At 39.9% G+C, this 12,256-nt stretch overlaps 1 protein-coding gene across 2 annotated transcripts in view; it reads left to right on the top strand.

Moving 5' to 3' along the window:
* The window catches only part of LOC141107722 (cytochrome P450 2C8-like), a 73,565-nt gene that overhangs the window by 35,335 nt on the left and 25,974 nt on the right, over window positions 1–12,256 (top strand). For both annotated transcript variants that reach the window (XM_073598642.1, XM_073598643.1), the window contains exons 4-6: window positions 2,447–2,607; window positions 4,813–4,989; window positions 6,931–7,072. In XM_073598642.1, the coding sequence (XP_073454743.1) occupies window positions 2,447–2,607; window positions 4,813–4,989; window positions 6,931–7,072 (480 nt within the window). The remainder of the gene's footprint in view (window positions 1–2,446; window positions 2,608–4,812; window positions 4,990–6,930; window positions 7,073–12,256) is intronic.

Below are 12,256 nucleotides of genomic sequence, written 5' to 3'. Positions count from 1 at the left end.
AAATCTGTTCCTTCTCCTCACTCACCTCAGTCTGCCCATGCTATACCTCATGACCTCTCAGCAGCCTCCACTGACAGGAACAATAGTATAGCGCAGGGTGTCCCAGGTCCTTGCAGCACATCTGCCATCAGCACACCACCAGCTGTAGACTATAACCGGCAAATTTCTCTGACCCATCTGTGGCATCGAAAAAAAAAATACAGTCACTGCCATCCACATGCCCTGAGTCTAAATGCAAGCTTGTCAACTTCTGCCTTTTCGTCTGGTGGACCAACTTTTTTGCCCCTTTTACTTCTATCCAAAGTCTGTGGAAGAGACACCAGAATTTGTCCAAATAATCTCTAATCCTGTTCCAAGTGCACTACATTGTGGCCTCATCATACAAAATGGCTCAGTAAGCCGTTGCTTACAAAATAAAGAAAGCTTGCAGGGAAAATGTCATTTTTTTGGCTCTATAAATGCAACTATTTCTGCAGTAGCTTCTATACACAGTACAGATGTGCCACTTTACAGGTAGACTAAGGGGACCCCCATAACCATTGTATGCCCAATTACTTGCATATAAGCCTTCAAAATAGACTTCAATGGGGTTCATTATTCGGTTTTGAACTTTCACGATGTTCGAAAGTTCTGGTGCAAACCGAACAGGGAGTCATTCAGCCCATCCCTATTTCTGACTCTGCACCGGGTTTAGTAAATTGCAAGTTACAGTTAAGCCTCATACACACGATGAGAATATCAAATGAACGATTGTTCGTTTTATTTTTTGCATGCTAGCCTCATATCGAAAATGAAAAAGTTGCTAAAGTTACGACAGAATACAACTTCAGAAGTGATGTAATGCATTGCATTGTATTGTAATGTATACTTTCATTTCCGAGCATGCGCAGTCTTGGTCACTGAATTTTTTTTGGATGAATTCTGTTTTTATTGAACAAAAATCATTTGTTCTGGTATCGTACAAGAAAAATTTTCATGCTTGTCCCTGGATAATTTTGCATGAACTCTAGTGATCAGCTCTCAAAAGCTGTGTACTAACGATCAGATTATCGTATGATCGTTTTGAAAGCGGTATTTTTTTGTCTGATTTTCTCATCATGTGTACTAGGCATTATTCTCTATCTGATCATTTGGCAGATTACCAGTTCCTTTAACTGCTTCCCACCCAGCCTATAGTAAAATGACATCCTCCCAAAACGGGCCGCTCTGTGGCTAAATACAGTATGTCGACCACTGAGGCCAGCTACAGGTACCATGTGACTGGGGTGACCAATCACAGCAGATCACGTGGCAATTGTACACATTGAATGACTTCCATTCATGTCATTTATTGGGTACTTTGTGTTGCTCTCTGTGGTTGGTCACAGTGATCACATTATACAAACAAGGACAATCACAGCCCATCTGTACCAATCACAGCTAATCACAATAGTAAACATTGAATTAATGGGTTTATTTCAGAAATAGTGCTATTCACTGTTAGCAATCACATTATGTAAAAAAAAGAATGTAAAAAAAAAAGTAATAAAAAAACAATATATATATTTTTTTTTACGTGCTGTCACCAGTCAGTGTCCCTTATCACCTCCATACTAGTTATATGATAACTCTGGACTGCACTGGTGACAGCATGTAAAAAAAATGTACAAAAATAAATAAAATGTCTTAATTTTCCAAAAAATTGTGACAAAAATTTACAACTTTTAAAAAACTTGCCATGCTTCTTACTAAATACAATGGGCTGTCTAATTTTCAAAAAGGGGTCATTTGGGGGATATGTGTACTGTCCTGCCATTTTGGGCCTTAAGAAATGAGATAGGCCATCAGTACATCAGGATTGATTGATTTTCAGATGCAGTATATACCATACTCTATAACTTTCCTACAGGCTAAATAATAAACACTGATTTGGGTTATTTCACTATACATTTTGGCCTAAATTTATGAAAAATGCTTATTTATTTGCAAAATTTTATAACAGAAACAAAGAAAATGCGTTTTATTTTTCAAAATTTTCTGTCTTTTTTTGTTTATTTAGCAAAATATCAAAACCCAGTGGTGATTAAATACCACCAAAAGAAAGTTATATTTGTGTGAAAAAATGATAAAAAATTCATACAGGTACAGTGTTGCATGACAGCGCAATTGTCATTCAAAGTATGACAGCACTGAAAATTGGCCTGGGCAGGAAAGAGGTGAAAGTGCCCAGTATTGAAGTAGTTAAATGCATTTTGTGAATGTTGTATGAGTTGACTTCTTTCTGTATATGATCCAGATTTGCCTTGTTACTAGATTTAAAGTAAAAACAAAGATGGGTCCTCTTGCCGACTGGTAGTGCTCAGGAATTTTGTATAGTTTTGCGCACTTGCTTTCATCTTCTTCAGCTCAAGCTTATATGGTTGTATATCCCTTTAAAGAATGACTAGCTTTTTCTCTTTCACAACAGACACTCCATTTGACCCAACATATCTGCTGGGATTAGCCGTTTCCAATGTGATCTGCTCTGTTGTGTTCGGAAAGAGATTTGACTATGAGGACAAGAAGTTTATGACCCTTCTGAAATATATCAGAGAGATCTCCAATGGTATAAACTCCAGAACTGGTCAGGTGAATATATAGAGGCAAAGCAGGAATACAATTGTGGACATTTACAATGTGTTTGCCATTGAAGTTCATTTTATAAACCCATGATACCTTTTTTAATGTCTAAAGTCTACTGAGAAAAGTTAAATTATTGTCACCTGATCCATGTTATTTTGGTTTAGAATCCATCTTCGCATCTATGGTTAGCAGCAGAAACTGCTGGGTGACCATTGTTGCAAGAACTAGCAACTGGCTGTACTTGACTTTTTGAGATTAAACCAGTCCCCAGAGCCCCCCCACCCCAAAGCATCTACCCATGTTGAGGGCATGTAGCCTGGTATGGTTCGGGGGGGGGCAGGTGTTCACTCACCCCCCCCCCCTTTCCTGGCCTGCCAGGCTGCATGCTTGAATAAGAGCCTTGTATGGATTTTGGGGAGACCTAATGCCATTATTTTTTAAATATGGATTTTGAGAGAAACCCCAAGCTAACATTTTTAAAAAATGGCATCCCCCCCCCAAAAATTCATAGCAGACATTCATCCAAGCATGCAGCCTGGCAGGCCAGGTAAGGGGGGGGGGTACAACGAGCGAGCACTACCCCTCTTGCACCATACCAGGCCACATGCCCTCAACATGGAAGGAGCCTTGTGGTTGGGGGGCTCGGCTCATGTTGATGGGAACAAGGGCCTTTTCCCCACACCCCTGAGCGGTGATTGTGGGGGTCTGCAGGCGGAGGGCTTATTGGAATCTGGAAGCCCCCCTTTAACAAAGGGCCCCCAGATCCTGCCCCCCTACCCATTCACCAAACAAGTGTAAAAAGTAAAGACACAACACGAGTTTTTGACAAGTCCTTTTTTTTTTAATAAAGTCCCCCGGTGTAGATCCATCATCATGGAGGAAGCGAGATCTGGGGGCCCCCTTGTTAAAGGGGGCTTCCAGATTCCAATAAGCCTTCTGCCCGCAGCCCCCCGCAACCACCAGCCAGGGTTGTGGAGAAGAGGCCCTTGTCCCAATCAACATGGGGACAACATGCTTTGGGTTGGGGGGGCGGCCAAAAGCATCTCCCATGGTGAGGGCAAGTGGCCTGGTATGGTTTGGGGGGGTTGTTCACTTGTCCTCCTTTCTTGGCCTGCCTGTCTGCATGCTCGGATAAGAGCCGGGTATGGATTTTTAGGGGACCCAACGCCATTATTTTTTAAAATTTGGGTGTGGGGGTTCCCCTCAAAATCCATACCAGACCCAAAAAGGTTTTTTTCAAGTTTTTTTTTTTTTGGTTTTTTTCCTTTAAACAGCGCACCATTCATTTTTCTAACAAATAAAAACATGAATACACAAATAGATACTGTTCCATATAACACTGTGCTCAGCGATACCATACATATTATACAGCGAGATATGATAATAAACATCCAAAGGAAAATAAATTATTATTTATAAATTATTTATTTATTTTCCTTTGAATGTTTATTATCACCAACATCTCACTGTATAATGGGTATGGTATCACTGAGCACAATGTTATATGGAACAGTATAAGGTATCTATTTGTGTATTCATGTTTTTATTTGTTTGAACAGCACACCATTCATTTTTCTGTGTAATCACTTTGAGTGGTAGGTGGTTTACTATTGACAGTGGTGCAGCGGTTCCTCTCATTGCACAATTTTATTCACAATTTACATAGCAGCGCATAAGTAATCATGTGGGTAACCCCGCTGACAGCTGATGAGTCATCCGTTGTTAAGGACGTGGAGGCCAGCTTCCCAGCCTGCTCCTTAGCAACCAGCTAAAGGTAGACACTGGTGGCCACCAGCTCCAAAAATTTGCATCTGAACCACTGAATAGCTGCTTTGGAAATTCGCAGTGAAAACTGAGGGGAAATTTGCAAAGAACATGTGTGAATCTAGCCTGAGAAAGAGGCCCTTAGTGGCCTTGAAACATTATGGATTTCAGTTGGTGACATTAAAATGTCCTGTCTGTTTACCTAAACATGGTGTGCATGTGATATCTTGGATTAATTTCTACCAAACACTTGGCCTAAAACTGGCCAAAAGTCTATCAACCTTCCTGAATAGAATCTAATAATTCATCCAATCCAATGTATCCAATGACATAACACCCTACAGAGAGAGTGCCAACATTGAGACTTATTGTATCTTGTGAAATTAATTCAGAGCAGGTCTAAATCAAATCTTAACATTCTAAATTAAAAACACATTTTTGTTTTAGATCCTAGCTATGTTCCCAAAACTGATGAGCAAACTTCCTGGACCCCATCAGAAAATGTTTATGAATTCTGAAAAGCTGAGGGCATTTGTAAGGGAGACAGTGAAGTCCCACCGAGAGGTTCTGGATGAGAACAATCCACAGGACTTCATAGACTGTTTCCTCATAAATATGGAAAAGGTGAGTCTAGGAATTGACTGAAACTGGTGATGGAATGATCGGGAAACATTTGTCTTTTATGTTGGGTCTAGAGAAAAATTGGAGCCAGTAATATTTTAGGTAGTAAAAATACTTTTAGCAGATAACCTATAGAATATTTTCAGATGGCAGACAAACTGTGCATGGAAATACAATTTTTTAAATACGTTGATGGGATCTGTTGAACTTGTAATTAATTAAAGATCTGCAGATATTCAGCAAGGTTGCTGACTTCCTGCCGAAGGCAAGCCATAGATGATGTGATTTTCTTTCCTGCAACCATGGGTTGCAGGAAAGAAAAATCGCTTGATTCCCCCATCAACACAGTCAGTGATGGTGGGGGAATTGCTCCCACAGAGCTATTGTGTTCTGCCAGTGGGGAGCCTTCCCGCCCAGCAGAGCATGATGATTACTGCTGGTGGCTTTAGCCACCTGAAGTAATCGCATGCAAAAAATCCAACTATACAGAAGTCAATCAATGGCCGGATGAAATTCGATCATCTATGGCTGGCTTAAGGCTAGGCTCACATCTATGCTTGTTTGGTTGCTGTGTTTTTGTGGCATGTTTTTCATGTGTTTTTATGCATTTTTAATGTGTTTTGCCAATGGCAAGCTATGTATTGCTGTCGTTAGGAGGACGTGTCTGTTGTCATGTAGGAAGATACATGACTAAGGCATACCAAATGTTGTAAATAACCTGCCTCCCTAGGCTGGATTCACACCTATGCATTTTTAGTGCTTTTTGCATTTTGCAGATTTGTACTACAGTCCATTTAACATGGTTTCCTATGGAACACGTTCTGTAGTGCAAATCTGCAAAATGCAAAAAGCACTAAAAATGCGTAGGTGTGAATCCAGCCTTAGACCACTATGACCCAGTAAAACCCACCTGCCTCTTATAACTAAATAATAAGACCAACACACTTTTGGAGTAAAAATTGACCATAGCGGCCATTTATTAACAATTAAAAACATATTATATTTCTGTTCAAAGGAATGTTTATAACGATAATGACCAAGGTTGTCGATCCTTGGAAGCACTAATGTACCAACCACAAATTTGTGTCTGCAGAACCATTTAAAGGTCCTCAGCCGAAGTACACCGTGTCGAGGACAATCCCAAATTTCTGCAGACACCTCCATTTCCACAATTTCCCAGTTAACCCACCGTTAACTGAGATTACACAGAGGACACCATACCATACACGGGTCCTTACTCTGATGTTACACAAAAAATGTGGACGCCTCCAAAGACCCCAACCGCCATGCCATTACAACCACCTACAAGTCTATCATTCACAGGGTGGGAGGGTGGGAAGTTTTCTCATAGTTCGTTGCCTCTAAGAGATCGACGATTTTTTCGTCCCTTGACACTGTTGCTGTCCCATCACTAAACTTCCATCCCACCAATCAAGGTATGTAATACTACCTAACACTCGACCATGCAGTTTTAACCCTATAGCTCCTGTACTCCCCTGCTAGCCCAGTCATGCCTGCCCTTCACCTACTTTTGTTTTTGCTTCGGGTCTATCTGCAAAAACACGTAAAAAACGTATGTATATATATTTTTGATGCAGTTCTATTGAAGTCTATTGTACCATAAATGCACCTTGCTGCGTATTAACAAGTTCCTGCACCCCTCCAAAAAATGCATTGCAGATGTGAATGGGACCAATAGGAAATAACATTAAATGGACTGTAGTATGTTTCTGCAGATCTAAAGGTGCACTAGAAAATGCATAGATGTGAACCTAGATTAATACACAGATAACCACTAGGGAGGACCTAAGGCAGTAATCATATACTGTACTTAAACTGTAGGTATCATGGCTGCTTTTTTATTTATGTATGCGTGTGTGTATATTATACAATAAACGCATGCATATATAGACATCTACCTACAATTGTGTGTCTTTCTTTCAGGAGAAACATAACCCAAATACAGAATATCATGAGGAAAACCTATTGGGATCAGTACTCGACTTGTTCTTTGCTGGTACAGAGACTACAAGTAGTACTCTGAGATATGCTTTCTTAATAATGCTGAAACACCCAGAGATACAAGGTATTACCTTTACTCTTTATACATTATTTGTTGTTTTACCACCTTTGGTGCTATTGTTCACATAATAGCTTTGTTAAAAAAAATTTCTATATACTAAAAAATTGATGAAATTAAGGTTAATTTAAATTGGAAACAAAAACCATGCCATCATCAAGTGCTCGTTTTGACCTGCTAATCATTTGTTCTGTTTGTAAGTCAAAGGTACTGTATGTTAGACATGTGCGATTCGTTTAGTTCCAAATTGAAATTTGGCCAAATTTTTCAGTATTCGTAAAGCCGGATGTATCTGAACTTCCAAATTACAATAGTAACTAATTTAAACAAATACAAATTAATGAATCAAAATTTTGGATGAAATTTAAATTTGAATAATCTTCAAATCAAATTTGAATTTCCGAAGAGAATAGAATAGAGAATAAAAGAAATATAATAGAAAACATTATAATAGAATATCATAGAAAATAAAAGAATATGATAAAATAGAATAAAACAGAACTGAATACAAAATAGAAATAAAAAAAATAGAATAGAAATAAAAGGGGTAGAATAGAAAATAAAGGAATAGAATAAAAAATTGAATAGAATAAAACAGAATATAACCATCTTCTGAAATTTAAATTTCAAATAGAATACATTTTAATTTGAATATAATAGAAAATAGAATATAAAATATAAAATAATAGAATAAACAATTGAAAAGAATAGGACAGAAAGCATATAATAATATAACCCTTTTCCAAATTCTAATTTGTAATAGAATAAATTTGAATAGAATAGAAAAGCATAGAATATAATAGAAAAGCATAGAATATAATAGAAAAGAACAGAATAAAAAATAAAAAAATAGAATAGAAAAAAACAATAGAATAGAATGGAATAGAAATAATATAATCATCTTCCAAAATTTTAAATAGAATAAATTGAATTTTGAAAGGAATTTGAATTTGAATAAATAAAATGAATTCCAAAAACAAATTAAACAAATTTAACTAAATTAATTTATGTAAATAATGAATCAAAACAAAACACATTTTTTCGTTCTGCACATGTCTACTGTATGTAACCATCTGGTGTGACGTGTCTTTGTTATGTACACATAGGCGTTAACCTCATCAGCAAGTTTAAAAATTACATTCCCAGAATCTCTTATCTGCAGGAACCAGGTAGATACTGTGCATGCATGCCTGCAGAGACTTTACAGATCAAGCAATAAAATAGAAAAGGTGAGGGATCTGTAAGAGAAAAACTTCATAGTTTTATTTCTTTCGGTGGAAAAATTGTGTTTAAAGCTCCATTTGAACCCCTGCATGCCTAAGAGTAAAACAAACCTAAATGTCTAAGCACAATTTTGCAGCTTTGACATGTTATGCCGCGTACACACGAGCGGACCTTCCGGCAGACTTGGTCTGACGGTCTATCCGATGGACTTTCGGCAGACTTCTGACGGACTTTCCCAACGAATGGACTTGCCTACACACGATTACACCCAAGTCCGACGGATTCGTACGTGATGACGTACTACCGGACTAAAATAAGGAAGTTGATAGCCAGTAGCCAATAGCTGCCCTAGTGTCGGTTTTAGTCCGTCGGACTAGCATACAGACGAGCGGATTTTTCGACCGGACTTTTGAAAAGTCTGAAAGATTTGAAACATGTTTTATTTCTAGGTCCGTCTAACTTATGGGAAAAAAAGTCAGCTGGAGCCCACACACGATCGAATTGTCCGAAGGAGTCCGGTCCGCCGGACCAAGTCTGCCGGAAAGTCCGATCGTGTGTACACGGCATTAGTAAAACTGTACATATCACCACAACTACTTTGTGCATCTAGGTGGATTATACCTTGTTTTTTCCAGGACAAATTGAGCTTTCATTTGGTGGTAAATAGTAAATCTCCTGATTTCTTTCCATTATCAAAAGGAAAACTGTCCCAAAATAGTTTTAAAAAAATAAATAAATAAATAAAAATAAATTCTCCTGCTCCTGATGTATCCCCGTGGCGTTGGTGGCAACTCTGGACTCTGTAGCGACAATCTTCTTCTAAGCTAGTGATGCTTCTCTCCTCCAGCTCGCTGGGTCCCTCAGACAGCAGTAGCCTCTAAACAAGTGCACAGCCCCACTCTAATGCCCCGTACACACGGTCGGATTTTCCGACGGAAAATGTGTGATAGGACCTTGTTGTCGGAAATTCCGACCGTGTGTGGGCTCCATCGGACATTTTCCATCGGATTTTCCGACACACAAAGTTGGAGAGCAGGAGATAAAATTTTCCGACAACAAAATCCGTTGTCGGAAATTCCGATCGTGTGTACACAAATCCGACGGACAAAGTGCCACGCATGCTCAGAATAAATAAAGAGATGAAAGCTATTGGCCACTGCCCCGTTTATAGTCCCGACGTACATGTTTTACGTCACCGCGTTTAAAACGATCGGATTTTCCGACAACTTTGTGTGACCGTGTGTATGCAAGACAAGTTTGAGCCAACATCCGTCGGAAAAAATCCTAAGATTTTGTTGTCGGAATGTCCGAACAAAGTCCGACCGTGTGTACGGGGCATAATACATGATCGGATATTCCGACAACAAAATCCATGGATTTTTTCCAACGGATGTTGGCTCAAACTTGTCTTGCATACACACGATCACACAAATCTTGTCGGAAATTCCGAACATCAAGAACGCGATGACGTACAACATGTACGACAAGCCGAGAAAAATGAAGTTCAATAGCCAGTGCGGCTCTTCTGCTTGATTCCGAGCATGCGTGGAACTTTGTGCATCGGAATTGTGTACACACGATCGGAATTTACGACAACGGATTTTGTTGTCGGAAAATTTGAGATCCAGATCTCAAATTTTGTGTGACGGAAATTCCAATGGAAAATGTCCGATGGAGCCTACACATGGTCACAATTTCTGACAACAAGCTCCCATTGAACATTTTCCTTTGGAAAATCCGACCGTGTATACGGGGCATAAAGCAGCACAAACTCTGGCAGCAAGCAGCATTTTTGACTCAGCAGCACACTCCAGCCATCACCTCTCATTCCTTTATCCTTTTCCCTTGTTCATATGCCTAATACAGTCTGTGTTCCATTTGTGGATCCTGGTTTTGCTTGTCTGGGTTTCCATGTTTAATAGGTAAAATGGTAGGTAAAATGAGCTTGAAAGGGTGACCCCCTGCAGGCTAATGGCTATTACTGGATTTGTAGCAAAGCGCCACATCCATTCTCTTACTCATGTATCTCTTTTTGTGTTTGTCTTGTCTCTGGCTGACTTTCTAGTTTTTAACCACCTACTGGTCTGACTATCCACTGAAGCTTTATACCTCGGTTCTCCCATGGATCCCACATCATGTTTCTGTCATCTTAAGAGGAAATAAATAAACGATCAAGGGGTTAATATGGCGCACAATGGAGGTAGCCGAGTACATATAACTAAAAATGGTGGGGTAAGGGGGTGAGTTGGGGGTTCCTGTGAGGGGGAACTTGGTGGTGGTAGTTAATGTTTCACAAGTTCAGGTATTAGTTCATGTAAGTATAAAATGATGCTGAATAAATGGAAGGCAGCCAGTCTATAAAAGCTAGAAGAAGCTCTGGAACAATAAAAAAGAGAAAGAAGGACAGCGCCCTCTAAGTGCAGCATGTATGTTAAAAATATTTATTACAATAGATAAAAACACTCATATTTGAGTTGCTAAAAACCAGCATGTAAAGTAGTTTCATCCACATGCTCTCGGGGGATGTGGGTGTCACGGGCCAGTAGGGGGGTTCCTGGGATGTGAGTCCTGTGACCTGGGTCCTGGTAGCTGTTCCAGTGGTGCCGAGGGTCCTCAGAGCCTCAGGGCGGCCAGGATGTCGATCATGGATCCTCCGTGGAGCACCATGCTGACCTGCGTCTTCACTTCTGGGAGCAGGGTGAGGTGGGCGGTGCTTCACGTTCGGAGCATGCATGCTCCTTCAGGCTATGCTCCGAGGACCCTCGGCACCACTGGAACAGCTACCAGGACCCAGGTCACAGGACTCACATCCCAGGAACCCCCCTACTGGCCTGTGACACCCACATCCCCCAAGAGCACGCGGATGAAACTACTTTACATGCTGGTTTTTAGCAACTCAAATGTGAGTGTTTTTATCTATTGTGTAATGTAGAGAGGGTGTAAAAACCTTCTCTTCTCAGACACGTGTTATGTCAACAGTGTCTTAGGCGTTTTGTTCAAAAGTTCAGTAGCCAGACTGTCTTAAAACAAAGTGTGAGTTTATTTGGTCACACTTGGCAACAACTTGAAAATATATACAAAGTTAAATTCTTCTTACAGCTTGATGTAGTAAAACAAAAGATAATAGGAACAAAAACTTGTATCAAAAAGGTTCAAGAGATGTTTTCAGCTCCGTTGGTGCTTTTCTATGTCAGAGAGATGTCCGCTCTAGCAGCTGTTTGTGAGGTAGGCTGTATTTAGGCCTAATGTAAACAAAATGTCTTCTTCAGTGTAAGGATGCGTGTGTCCTTCTTTGTATATGTGAAAAAGTAGTGAAGTCCTTCTGTGTGTGAGTAAAGGACATGTGTTGTGTGTGTGTGGTGTGTCGTGTGTGTGTCGTGCGTGATGAAGTGAAGTGTCACTCTGTTTTTATACTATTTCAAATCTATTAGTCAGCAGACTATAGCCATAGCCATATACGGCTAGAACTAAAAATGAAATGATCATATTCGTGATTATTCTAAATATTCTCTTTGCCAACAGCTGACACGTCTCTAATGCCCCATACACACGGTCGGATTTTCCGATGGAAAATGTCCGATCGGAGCGTGTTGTCGGAAATTCCGACCGTGTGTGGGCGCCATCGGACATTTTCCATCGGATTTTCCGACACACAAAGTTGGACAGCAGGAGATAAAATTTTCCGACAACAAAATCCAATCGCGTCAATTCCGACCGTGTGTGGCCTGTTCCGACGCACAAAGTGCCACGCATGCTCAGAAGAAATTCCGACACGGGACAGCTCGTTCTGGTAAACTTAGCGTTCGTAATGGATAAAGCACTTTCGTCACGCTGCAATGTAAAAAATGGTTTAATACAGCGCACTCTCTTCTTCTTTATAATGTGACAAGAATGAAGTCGTTTTGATGCTCATATTCACACACACTTCTCACAAACTTTTTTCATTACTATTTATCGGGATTCCCT

The sequence above is a fragment of the Aquarana catesbeiana genome, linkage group LG09 (assembly GCF_042186555.1).
Source record: "Aquarana catesbeiana isolate 2022-GZ linkage group LG09, ASM4218655v1, whole genome shotgun sequence".
NCBI classification, from domain to species: Eukaryota; Metazoa; Chordata; class Amphibia; order Anura; family Ranidae; genus Aquarana; species Aquarana catesbeiana.
Note: the sequence above shows the minus strand (reverse complement) of the source record. Positions and strands in the feature narration are given on the sequence as shown.